The 13880-nt window shown below is 36.5% G+C and overlaps 1 protein-coding gene across 2 annotated transcripts in view; it reads right to left on the minus strand.

Annotated features, from left to right (window-relative positions):
• Nucleotides 1-13880, minus strand: part of ADGRG2 (adhesion G protein-coupled receptor G2) — a 54799-nt gene that overhangs the window by 12007 nt on the left and 28912 nt on the right. For both annotated transcript variants that reach the window (XM_042868239.1, XM_042868240.1), the window contains exons 7-19: nucleotides 13069-13110; nucleotides 11749-11796; nucleotides 11094-11161; nucleotides 9605-9678; nucleotides 8440-8479; nucleotides 8284-8318; nucleotides 6078-6160; nucleotides 5429-5489; nucleotides 4202-4938; nucleotides 3434-3632; nucleotides 2972-3128; nucleotides 1927-2076; nucleotides 1577-1699 (exon numbers count right to left, since the gene is read on the minus strand). In XM_042868239.1, the coding sequence (XP_042724173.1) occupies nucleotides 1577-1699; nucleotides 1927-2076; nucleotides 2972-3128; nucleotides 3434-3632; nucleotides 4202-4938; nucleotides 5429-5489; nucleotides 6078-6160; nucleotides 8284-8318; nucleotides 8440-8479; nucleotides 9605-9678; nucleotides 11094-11161; nucleotides 11749-11796; nucleotides 13069-13110 (1817 nt within the window). The remainder of the gene's footprint in view (nucleotides 1-1576; nucleotides 1700-1926; nucleotides 2077-2971; nucleotides 3129-3433; nucleotides 3633-4201; nucleotides 4939-5428; nucleotides 5490-6077; nucleotides 6161-8283; nucleotides 8319-8439; nucleotides 8480-9604; nucleotides 9679-11093; nucleotides 11162-11748; nucleotides 11797-13068; nucleotides 13111-13880) is intronic.

Raw genomic sequence — 13880 nt, forward strand, 5'->3', positions numbered from 1 at the left:
TAAGGATGTGGTGGGGGGAGCATGTCAAAGACCTTGCTCAAGTCCAGGTAAATGACATCAGTCGCCTTTCCCTTGGCCACCGATGCCGTCGCTTCATCATAGAAGGCTATCAGATTGGTTAAGCATGGCCTTCCCCAGCCAACTGTGCTGGCTGTCTCGGATCACATGCTCATTCCTCATGTGATCAAGCATGTCATCCAGGAGGATCTGTTCCATGATCTTCCCAGGCACACAGGTGAGACTCACCGGCTGTAGTTCCCCAGGTCCTCCTTGCTCCTTTTCTTGTAAATGGGAACGACATGACCCTTCCTCCAGTCATCCAGGACCTCACCTGACAGCCACAACTTTTCAAGTAGGATGGAGAGTGGCTCAGAAACCACCTCAACCAGCTCCTTCAGAACCCTAGGATGCACACCATCTGGTCCCGTAGACTTGTACACATTCAGTCTCATGAGGCCGTCTTGGACCTGCTCTGTCCTCACAGTGGGAGGGAACTTACCGCCTGGTCCTCACCTACTGGTTTAGGGATGGAGGGCTCAGGGATGTGAGAAATACTGGAATCCTGGCTGCCAGTGAAGACCAAGGCAAAGAACTCATTCAGTACCTCAGCCTTTTCTTCATCTGTTGAAGCAAGTTCTTCTTTTACATTTACCAAAGGAGGTACAGAGGTACACTCGCTTTGGCCTGTCTCTTCTGGCCAATGTACCAGTAGAATGTTTTCCTATTGTTTTTCACGTCCCTCGCCAAGTTCAGTTCCACCTGTGCCTTGGCTTTCCTGATCCCACGTCTGCAAGTCCAGACAGCATCCCTGTATTCTTCCCAGGTGACATGCCCTTGTCTACAGACCTTGTCCGCACCTTTCTTTGCCCTCAGCATGCTCAGCAGGTCCTTGCCGGGCCATGTCGGTTTCCTATTTCCTCTGCCTACTTTCTTATTCAGAGGGACAGAGAGCTCTTGTGCTCTCAGGAGGGCATCCTTGAAGAGCAGCCAGCTCTTCTCAACATCTTTGTTTTTAAAGACAGCATCCCAGAAGATCTCGACCAACAGTCCACTGAACAGCTTCAAGTTCGCTCTTCCAAAGTTCAGGGTCCTGACGCCACTCTTTGCCAGGCCCACATCTCTCAAGATCACAAATTCAACCAGGGCGTGATCATTGCAACCCAGGCTGCCTCCAACCTTAACGCCCTTAATGATCTCCTCTGCATTGGTGAGCACCAGGTCCAGCAACATTTCACTTCTGGTCAGTCTGTCCAATACCTGGACCAGAAAGTTATCATCAATGCATTCCAGGAGCCTCCTGGACATCTTGCAGGTTTGTAAAATAAAACAGAAGGGCAGGTAGAAAGGATCAAAACTTCAGAGCTGACTGGCAGAATAAAATTACATCACTTGAGAACAAAAATTAATATAAACGATAAATAAGCAAAGAACAGAGATTTTGAAAGTCTAGCTGGAAATGAAATGTCCATGCCAGTAAAGCAGAACAAACTGATCTGTATTCCTAGTACAGTACTTCTTCTATAACAACTCTAATGAGGCAACAAAAGCGAATTCTCTCAGACAAAACAAATCATACCTGATTAGGTCTGATGTTCTGTAAAGTAACAGTCACATTTGCCTTCAGGTTGCTAATTGTGAGGTTAGCAACACTTGATGATATAACACTGCTGATTAAAGATGCATTCTTCAAGGACAGATCCTAGAACAATAAAAAATAATCAGATATTAAAATCAAACAAAACAGTGGTAGAGTACAGTTTACACAAGTTCAGGTATTATGTGAAGTGAGTATTGGACAAAAATAATTTCTTTTCAAATAAGGAAATTTTAAAAAATATTTTATGGCCAAAAAACAAGTCAGTTCAGATTTTACTTTTGCTCTAGCATTGAATTTAAACTCTTATGAACAGAGGATCAAAAAGGTACCTGGAACACACTAGTCTTTTTAAAGAAATTGAAAATAATTCTAGAAGCCAAGTCCAGCTCTTCAGGAGGTAAGTTGGTGAGCAATGATGAAGGAAGTGTAATTGATCCAAGATTATTTAAGTCATGGACTGCATTAGGGCCAAGAGAGATCTGAAAAATAAATGCAAGAATTATGCCTCATTTCTGTCACTAAAGAAAAATTAAATTATGCCTTATATCCAGTTTAGAACTCTGAAATAAGCATCTCTCAAACCACTGCCAGGAACACACTGCTGTTCTCTCACTTCTCTTCTGCTCAAAGGAATAAAAAGCATCTGCAGGCCTGAAAGTAGTGCAACTTCAGTACCAAAGAACAGTTTCAGTACTACTAATGGCTTATGCTAACTTAAGCTATTTCATTCTCTGAGAGGACACAGTGTGCCAGTATTCGTCCACAACTTTCCATCTTTCCTCACTTAAGCCTCCAAAGGTTGTACTGTCCAAATCAGAACTTCCTTAACCTGAACAGTAGCTTTTGAGTGAGAGAAAGCATATCCAAACTTTCTAAGCACTTTTTTTCTTGGCAAGACCAACTACTCATGAGTGACAACTGTATGAATGTCATTACTCAAGCAGTGTAGTAAGTTGTTTCCTGGCACCGACAATTTCCTGCAATTAATCTTCTCACATATGTGACAACACCCCTTGACAAGCACAGACAGGGTAGGTGATTAAATGACTCATGATTCTGGGTTCTTGTGACACATTCCAAGCACTTTGGTATTCTCACTGTGCCCTCTAACAGCTTATTAGCCAAATGCCAGTTTCTGCTAACTCAGTTGCTTATTTAGCCCATAACAGAACATTAAAAAAAAAATTCTGAAAGATTTCAAAAAGCAAAGTCTTTTTTTCTCTGAAAATAACCTGAATAAAAGATCCTGAACTTGTGACATAAATGCAAAATAAAAGTAACGTTATAAATATAAAGAAGATAAATATTATAACACAAACACTTTAAACATGAACTTAGGAAATTTCATGAAGTTTAGAATTATCATTGTCCTACCTGGAGATCAGATGAATCCTGGACAGCAAAAGACATTTGGTTGGAACGGATGCTATTGGTTTTGACAACTGCCAGAGCCAAGGATGGGGAGGAAAAATCAGCAGACATTGTTGAAAAGTTCAGTTTTAAGCCAATATAATCCACTACTTTTATAATTCTGTTAAGAAAAAGAGATGCTTAGTATTACCAAGCACAAAGTTGTGATTATGGAGCAGCAATCCAAAAACAATGTAAAATGCAACTTACTCTTCTCACTTATCGTGGTTTGAACACAAAAATGTTTTTTCATAGCATTATATTACAGTACAGCAAGTAACAATATAATAATAGTCCTTTTCTGTCTAAGTTAAAGAACAAGAAACATTCTCTTTGATCAAGATTATTAAAAAATGAAACATGCTGAGGGTAACTTATGAAGCAGTCAATAAAACACAACTTTAATCTACTGCCAGATGGACCTACCTGTTAGAAATTTGGGGTGGTAGTTGTTGAGAAGCTGTCAGAACACTGCTAACCTCACTCACCATCCGTTCTACATCTTTTGACTCCACTTTTCCAGCTGCTAAATCTTTTTCTATTTTGGATACGATTTGCTCAGCTGTGGTAACATTAATGGTGGTATATATGGAAGTTGTGTATGTGGTAGCTGACAGTATCTTTCCTGTGACAACAGAAAAGTTGTTCATTTTTGTAAGTATTGTGCTTAACAAATGAAGTAAGCAGAAAAATTACAACAGTTTTCTTGAATAAAAAAAGCTTACCACAGATACAAGCATGTTACATGAAACACAGCCTTTTTTTTTCCCTAACAGCTAGTTTGCAGACAGCAATACTTAAGAGCCTTAGGAAAATACAGAGCAAGGTTTCAAATAGTCACCATTGACCATACTTTATACTGATTATAAAATCACCATAAGTGATGCTAAATAATCTGTTATTTAGAATTTTTAGCTTCTGGGTGCCTGCATGAAGAAGGAAATCAGGAGAAAACCAGAAAACCTAACTACTACAGTTAACAAAATATTGTAGCGTGAGGTACCACTCATCATAGCCAGAGGCATCAGAACATGTTCTAAAATGAGTACAGAGATTTTGAAAGTTGTGTCAGGCTTGTCATGGTAATTAGAAGATGATAGCTAAGACACAACCAAAATCTTGTTTAAAAAAACTGAAAGCAAATTCAGTATATGGACTTCAAATTAAAAGATATTTTTTATTTGTCATGTTTACCTGTGCTTCCGTTAGGCAGGCTACCATGGCCACCAGCAGTAGAATGAGGATGAGGTGCTGAGACAGAATGTTTGACAGGACTAACAGTGGGGGTTATTGAGAAAGGAGTAAGGGGAAGAACAGGTGCTGTAGTAATGTTTCTGTTATCAGAAATAGGTTGGGTTGAATCTGTAGAAAGAGGAATTTGTGCAAAAGAGCTGGTGGTAGTTTCAAAAGGTGGAATTGCTATTGGAGGTTTGGGAGGAAGCTCAGAAGGGGAAACTGCAGAAGGTTTAGTGAAATTTACAGCAGGAGAAATTATTGTGATAGGCTTGCTAATATATGTAGCATCAGATTTAATTGAGAGAGCAACATTAGAAATAGATTTTGTTGCAGGTATGGAAGAGAGAACTGTAGTGACAGATTTATTAAAAGCTATGGAGGGAAAAGTAGCCATGATTTGCTGAGCAAAAGACTCAGTAGAGGAATATGTAGTGGTATCAGTAGTGGCAGACAAAGAAGTTGCAGTGGTAAAAGTTTCAGAGAGAGGATTTGCAGTGGAAGATGTGGAGAGGGTTTCAGAAAATGAATTTTCTGTGAATGGGGGGATCAGTGGTCTAATTGTGGGTGTTCGTTTTGCAGAAACCACAGTGGGGGAAAGAAAAGCACTAGATTTGAGGGAAGAGAAAGCAGTCTTTTTATGAGGAGGAGAATGAGAAGACGGAATCCATATGGGATGAGGCGGCAATTCTATAGTACTGTTAAAAAAAAGCACATAAATATATGTTAAATTTAACATTATTTATATTTTAAAGAAAATTAGCTGTAATAGAAGAATATATATGAATCATGTGGGCATATTAGTAATATGCATAATTTGAAAGTCATCAGGTCATTTCTCATGCCCTAGTGACAAACAGTACTTCTGTAACATTTTGCGGCTTCATGCATTCTATTTTGCTATAGTTGTTAACTATTAAGGCCACATGATACCCTTTCATTTTGTCTTCTTTGGACATAATTCTGAACTCAAAAGCTTCTGGCACCACAGAGAAAAAAATAAAACGAAAAAAGAAAGAGAGGAGAAGGAGGGACAGGAAGGAAAGAGAATGGAACTATACAGGAAGATTGTGCTTGTGCTCGTGGAATCCTTTCCTAGTTATTATATTGCAAAATGCAAGTTCATTCTATTTATCCATTACAAAGATAAGGGAATAAGCATGCCAATCTGTTTGTATTTATACTTACTACATTTTTAATTCTTCAGCAGTCAAGGAACAATACCTCAGTGATGAACAGCAGCACTGTTCTGAAATGACAAACAAGCATTAACATAGTTTGCCATGAAGCATAAAAACTGCTTATACCATTAAACAGGTTATTCAAACAAAGCTACATTTTACAGTTTTTCTTTTTTTTTTTTTTTTTTTTTTTTAAAAACAATACTGCATTTTGAATAATCAGTTTTGAGGTTTTTGCTCAATGCTTCAGAAGTTCAGACTTCTCTTTTTAGAGAAACCAGTATGCAAAGCTATATGCTTTGAAACTGAGAGAAAAAAGCATGAGCCACTCCATACTATCAAAATACAACTAAGAAAACTGAGCTACATTATAAACTTTGAGAAATGCATTTGTGTTTTCCAGTAATGTTACAGACAAAATCCAAAATGCTTTAACGTAGTCAGCAACTTTATATGTAAAAAAAAAAAACCCAAAGCTTTCATATACATATCTCCCACTCCTTCCCCCCAAAAATCAGAAAGTCTGCATTTTTTATGCATTTACATTATTAAAAAAATTATTTTTATTTAAAATTAAGAGGTTTTTTTTTTAGGTACTTGGCAGTCAACTAAAAACAGGACAGTTAATCTGTGAGACTGTTTAAAGCATAACTCACGAATTTTGTCTATTTCTTCTTTCTCTTCTAAACTGCTTATATTCCCTTTCTTATCCAGCTTTATTATGAAATTGCAGTGTGTACTATAATGAGAAGAAAAAGCCTTAGATTCAAGAAATAATTATGTCATTGCAATACATGAATCTAATGACAAATAACAAATCAGAAAAAGCATTTTTTTCCTAGGCTTTTTCAAATCTGGGGATGTTTCCAAAGCTTATAGAACACTATGTCAGGTTAAAACAAAGAGCAACACATCCATTTGCAGCAGCTTATTTCCTTATTCCTCTACAGACTCTGTCGATTCTTAAATGTGATCCTTCCTAGTCAATGTTAGCCATTAAAGAGTTAGTATATAATAACAATCTCCTTTCTTACTGTAGAGAAACTCCAGAGAGGAATCAGAACACATCTAAGATGACTGTTAGTGTATCCTTGCCTATGGAAACCTAGTGTTCTCTCTTAAGATTTAAAAAAAGTGAGCTTAAATGACTCAAACAGAAAACTACATTTTTTACATTTCATGTTCAGTTACATGAATCCCTATCTAAACGAGCAAACATACAATCAGAATTCTTCCTGAGCAGCTGAAACACATTGGTGAACAAAAAGGGAACACAAAGATGAAGCAAAGTTTCTTTCCAGCTAACAAGAACATGGAATGTCAGTGTATGACACTGATTTGACTTTCTATCCACTATTATTAGGGGATTTCAATTTTTGTTTGATCCAAAAGCATTAAGATAAATCCTCAAATTCAAGTATATTGGAAGTTCCAGATTTTGTTTCAGAATATACTGTTTTCAAGCCAATCTGTTTAAAGAATCATCTGTTTAGCTGTGAGTAGCAATGAAGTTGACAGAGATTATCTAATTTTAAGGTTTCCAGGATCATCTGTCTAGAGCAGCCTTGCCATTCTGATACTTCATGCCTTCCAGACTCTGAAATATCTTCTCAGGCTTGTCCAGTCCTGAGCATGACTGGCTTCCCAAACCGAAGAACAGCTTGGGATAAGAACTACTACCTGAAAGGAGGCTGAGACAAAGTAGGGATCAGCCTCTTCTCCCAGGCAACAGCTATAAGGCCTCATCTGGAGTACTGCGTCCAGTTCTGGGCTCCCCAGTACAAAAAAGACAGGGATCTCTTGGAAAGAGTCCAGCGGAGGGCCACAAAGATGGTGAAGGGCCTGGAGCATCTCTCCTATGAAGAAAGGCTGAGTGAACTGGGTCTGTTCAGCCTTGAGAAAAGAAGACTGAGAGGGGACCTGATCCAGGTCTATAAATATCTAAGGTGTGGGGGGCAGAATGGCGAGGCCGGACTCTTTTCAGTGGTGAATGGAGACAGGACAAGGGGAAACGGCTGGAAACTGCAGCATAGGAAGTTCCGCACAAACATGCGCAAGAACTTCTTTACAGTGAGGTGACGGAGCACTGGAACAGGCTGCCCAGGGAGGTGGTGGAGTCTCCTTCTCTGCAGATGCTCAAGACCTGCCTGGATGCCGACCTGTGTGACCTGCTGTAGGGAACCTGCTTTGGCAGGGGGTTGGACTCGATGATCTCTGGAGGTCCCTTCCAACCCCTACAATTCTGTGATTCTGTGATTGGACAAGAGGTGACGGCCTCAAGTTGTGCCAGGGGAAGATCAGGATGGGAATTAGAAAAATTTCTTCACAGAAAGAGAGGTGAGGCAGTGGCACAGGATGCCCAAGGAGGTGGTAGAGTCACTGTGCTTGGAGGTGTTCAAGAAACAGATACATGTGGTACTTAGGGACATGGTCATGGTTTAGCAGATAGTGCTGGTGTTAAGTGGACAGTTCAACTAGATGATTATAGAGATCTTTTCCAAACGATTCCATGATGTTTGAAGTAATTTCCTCAAAAAGACTTAGTGACTAAGAAGCTGTGTGACCCAGCTAATTTAAAGATGAAGGAGAAATACGGCAGGTAAGTCTGTGTTTCAAAAGAAGATTAATGAAAAGCAAAGCAGTTTGGTAAACAAATAAAGTAGATCATTAATAAGATTAATGGGATCAGAATTTCTTTCCTCATTAGCCTGCTTATATTTGTCCAGCCTGTTTCTCAGACTTGACTTCCTAGACAATTTTTCTCTTGTTACACAGCCATTCACGCTTGATACATCACAGGCTCTTAAATATGTAGTAGCTACTAAATATATGAAATTCAAAAAAAAACAAACAACAACAAACCTCTGGTTTTCTGAACTGCATTCCAAAATGGATGACTATAACAACAAGGAAAAATAGAATAAAATTGTTTTGTCAGGAGAAAATAGGACTTATGACACTATCATAAATAAATTGAAAAAAAGTATTCCAAACAGTAAAAACAATTAGTAATCTTACCTCACTCATTTCTTGCAAGGTTTTGTTGAGCTCTGATATTCTGTAACATAAAAAGTTACAATTATGGAGGATTTCTAATTATGTTTTAAAGACAATTACAGCAGTATTATGAAATGAACAAGCAATTACCAAGAAAAAAACCTTTTTTAAAAACTACAACAGTTCTAATATTGTACAAACACTTTAAAAGGATTGAACACGTAAAGAATTGCCTTTTATTAGACACTTTGCAAACTACATTTAAAACTGGCACCACAGATTTTAACATCAATCCACATCCTTACAACCTATTTAAAAGAGCAAAAGATAGATCTTGATGTCTAAATGCTAACTTGCCCTTTGGAACAAAATTGCCCATTTAGAACAAAATTTTGAACTTACACCGAAAGCAAATCAGTAGGAGTTATGGCTTTCTAAAAAAAACAAAACAAAACCAAAAAACAAACAAAAAAAACCCCCACAACATGGTCTTGATTTACAAAGGGAGTTTTTGGAATAGCAGTAAAGACATTCTCTGGAAAGCAGTATGAATATTAAGCATGCAAAAAGGTAAGCAGAATCACAGCTATGGGACACAACCTAGATAAAGACTTAGATGTCTCTGGAAAGAGGAAAGTGCATATTTTAGAAAGACTGTGAAAGAAAAAGTTAGAATGAAATAAATATTGATTTAACTCCATAAATCAGAAAAACTTACAACCCTAAAAGTTCTCTTAGTAAAATTTCTTAAAGAGACAGACTAAATCTCTGAAATTAAGACAACAATTTATTCATGAAGAGCAACAGTCAAATTGACCTACTCAATAATCCACAGTTCACATGCTCAGGTATCGTTACTATTATTATCATCTTAATCATTATCATTATTATTATTACTGAGATCATCAGCTTATAAATAAGGCATTCAGGCCTTGTTAAAGCCCAATGAACCTGAAGGACCTGAAATGTAATCAGTAAATGTAGTATTTCTTTAAACAAACTCCAGGGGTACATAAAACAAAATGAAGACTGTTCTAATTAATACAAACTTCGTGTTAAAGAAAAATAGTTCACATTTCCTGACATTTCTAAATTATCAAGTACAGGAATAATGCAAAGTGAAGAGTCTGCTAATTACATGAAAGGTCTTAATGTTTTTGAAATATGGCAAAGATTTCAAGTTTACCTCAGTTCTTGTAAGGTTGAGGCTGGAATTGGAATAAAGCCTGAAACTTGATTGTCAACGGTTTTGTTATTAATCTGTTAGAAAGAAAGATACCAATGCTAAATAAAACAAGTGAACTTTAGCATTAGAATAAACTCACGTTCACCTCACTCATTTAAACAGAAACACATTTGGAAAGCCCAAAGAAAATCAGCACCCTTTCCCATAAATACACTTCAGTTTATATTTATTATGCCTGTGTTGTCACAACTTAAGGAATTGCTTCATCTAGAATACACCTAATTTAAGGGTTTAACTTGTGAATGATAAAGGAAAGAGGATAGCGACCTCACCACACATCACACTGGAGAAACAGGAAGTTGGCTCAATCTGCAATAGTAATCTTAGACCAGAAACTGAACAAACTTTCAACTAAAGTGATAGTGCAGCAATTGGACAAGCTACATAAATGCTGTAACAAAAATAGTCTCCCAGTAGAATCCTGGGAGTTAGAGCCAAGAACTGAGGTGAAACACACATGTCTGCTCTTGCCTCTAGGCTGGAGAGAGTACAAAGGTTGATCTAAAAGTCCTTTATAGACCTGCATTCTTATACTTTGTTTTCCACCATTACCTGTTATTTCTACATTTAAAGCAGTGAGCATCGTAATGAAAACATCATCTAACAGTTATGGTATTCACATTACCATAGAAATATTCTGCTAAAAAGTAAAACAGCTTCCAGAGACAGAAATCTACTTTTTCTAATAGCTGTAGACATAATGTTCAATACAGCAGGATGGTTTCAGGAGACGTTATTACTACGGAAACAGAATACAACACAGATGTGGCTCTTGCTTTTGAGATACTGGGGCCTACCCCTGCCCAAACTCACTGCTCAGTTGAGTTGCAGTGGCTCTCTGTGGTGACTGCTGACAACTATCAGGCTTGCAAAGATTGACACGTAAAATCATAGACTGAGTGTAGACACAGATGTATAAGAGAAAGGTACAAGGAACCATTAACAAGCTCATGGCCCCTTTGTTTCCCATCCACAACAACCGAATAGTCTTAACTGCCACCAGAAAGATGCCCTATTTCAGAGTGTCTCAACATGGATTAGTTTCAGGGTGCAATCTAACCTAATTTACGCTCAAACTGTCAATATCTAATGATGCTAGCTTTCTCAATTACCTCAATTCATCTCCAAGGAATTTAGTTGTTGCTAGGCTGTTTAGACCACTCTGCATACTTCCCAGGTTTACCTCCCTCTTTTCAGTGATCAAATAGAGAATAACGACCCTTGCTATAGTAAGTTTACTTTCTTACACTTATAAACAAGTGTTGTGTGTCTAAATTTTAAGAGAGAGTATTACTGTACGTAAATTAAACCATAAATACTATAATAAGAATCATGTTATGATACTAAGCATCTTATGCATTTTAGGCACAGACAAAGTAACTGATTTCAACCTTCCTTTTAAAAAAGTTTTACAAGAGAAAACACTTACTACTTCTATATTTAATGATGTGTTACTTTCTTCTTTTGGATGAAGTTCTACCTTGCCCACATAGAACACTAAAACCAAAACAAAAAAAGGTATAAGAAAATAAAAACTTAACATGGTGTAACTTCGTGATGTAAAATAACTTGAGAATTAAAAAAACAACAACACAGTCTTATGTTAGAATGCAAGGGAAATAAGAACACTTAAAATAGCTTTTCGGAACATTCAGTGTTTTTGCAATAGTTCTATCTCTTCTCTCACTGTTTCCGTAAATAAACTAGACTTATACCAGTCTCCGAACTTCACTGTTCTCTGTATTTTTTTGAGTTTCTTGAGTTTTTACGGTAATAACTCTAAACAGTATTTCAACATCTGTTCCTGATACAGAATTACATTTCATAAGGCACACACTAATAGCATACTATTTTATTGTTTTCTCAGTTCCGTAATTCTAATCATCAGTTGCACATACTTTGATAAGGATCAAAAATCTACATATTGAATAGTATTTTTAAATTAAAGAGCACGTTTTAATTTTTTTTTTTTTTTTTTTTTTAAAGCTGCACAGAGTTAGCTTGTATATGGCAATTAAAGGTTGCCTCATTACACAGAAAACTGTTTGGCATGATTTTTATAAAAAGAAAGGAAAATCACTGACCTGAATAATTACAGACAGATGATACATTGCATAAAATGGTTTCTCCAGCTATATTTTGGAGGGAAAAAAATCTAATGAGTAAAAGAGCTGCACTTAAATCCAAAACTGACAAACACATTTTGCAATCATTTCCCTGCTTCTTGTTTTAAATGTAAACTTCTTTACATTACACACACTACCTTGGCTACACTTCTCTTGGGCACTCACCATGACATTATCTAAGACCCAGTATTCATAGTGAGACACGCTGGCTTTCATTAATTAATTCTGAGTAATTTTTTGCAACTGTTTCTCCAGATCTATGTACAAGTGGTCTCTGGTTGTTGGTTTTTTCGTTGTTTTTTTTTTTGTTGTTTTTTTTTTGCTGTTGTTTTGTTGTTTGTCTTTTTAAGTCAGTTTGGTGACCGTACACAGTTGTACACATGCAACATAATTAAGTTACTAATATATAGGTAAGACTGTATTCTAGTAGGAATGCACATCTGCTTTTTAATAATTTTCTATTGTGTGGTTATTTGCCAAAATTAATTTTAGCAATTCTTCCTAATGAATACAACCAAGATAGTCAAGTTCTAAACTCTCATTGCAACTTTCCAGATGTAAGTACAGTATTTTAGATTAAGAATATAGACTGGCTCCATAAGCAAAAAACAAATGCTATTTTCTCTGCTGTTATCATTATCTAGTTGCAAATGAGATGAAAAAATTTTCTTTCCCTTTTCACTTTTACCATTCCTGTGGCCCAAATACTTGCTTATTTTAACTTAATTTTCATCATTTTTATCACCATCAACAATCAGCAATCAGAAGGTATGGATTGTGAGCTGCATGCAATATTCAAAACATTTGAAAAAAATTATTAACAATATAAATTTGCCTTCCATTTTGTGCTGGGAGCTGCCAGAGAAGCAGTAATGAAAAATGTATCAACACTTTTATTAAAAAGTGCACAAAGAAATTATAGATTATTATAATTATCAACTTATAGATTATTATAATTATCAACTTATAATTATCAACTATTCTATCATTTACTCTGTCTCAGTGTAAATACAGTCCAGCTTAACTCAGCACACCCCTACAGACTGGATTTGCCCTGAGAACATCATGTCTGGGTTCAGATTGCTCCAATCTGCTTAAAAGCATGATGACATTTTTTTTAATAGAACACATAGGTCCTGAAAATTTCTTATATCTTTGTGACTCTTCACATCACTGTTCTGATACAATAACCAAACTTTCCTATGCGTGGGTGTCTAGGCAAGCACAAGTAATACTAAGAAACACAGAAGAGTGTCAGTGGTGATGTATGAATCCTACCTGGTGCTACAGTGGAGTAATAGACAGTGAGGTCAGGAATTTCTGTTTAAAAGAAAAATAAAATTAAGCTTTCTCATTTTTATTTAAAAAGATCATGAAATATGAGTGATAAAAGCGATTTCCAGATTCCACTTAGTCTGTCTTCCCAGAAGTGTAAATACATGACTATTTATAAGGGAATTCACAGGACATGAACAAACAGCACTGAGATACACCCAATCAGATATTTATGTCCCCATCTGAGCCAGTTACTCTAGCCTCCATATTATTTTCAGTTGAGTGCTGTTTTTTAGGCATGATTTCCATTTGGCCTGTTCTATGTGGGTACTTCAAGTGTTCATGTTCTAAAAATGTATTTCTCTCCATCAAATATGACAAATAGCAGGTTATCTTGCTCAGATACAGACATGCAGACCCCTGTGCTGATAAAGGATGAATCGACTTGTCTTCAAATGGACAGATCAGGAAACAAGGTGCAGCGAATTCTCCCAATGGAAGCTTACTGATGCTATTTGGCAACTCATTGCAAGAACATACATTTAACATAATTTAACATAAATTTATATTATATACAATGAATTATGTTAATAATATAAAATACATTATATACAATAAATTATTAAATTATAAATTACGTATATAAGTTTATATACATAATTTAAGTGTTTTTAAGGAATCCTATAGAGGTTTGAGTTTTATAAAATTCTTTAAATACTGTCATGAAGTAAAAAACATTCCATCTACAGATGTGCCAAAAACTTCTATACCTGCCCAGTTTGGGCTTCTGTATACACTGCAACATTCTGCGTAAA

This window comes from Lagopus leucura, unplaced genomic scaffold (assembly GCF_019238085.1).
Source record: "Lagopus leucura isolate 7727_CA_CO unplaced genomic scaffold, USGS_WTPT01 Super-Scaffold_100001, whole genome shotgun sequence".
NCBI lineage: Eukaryota > Metazoa > Chordata > Aves > Galliformes > Phasianidae > Lagopus > Lagopus leucura.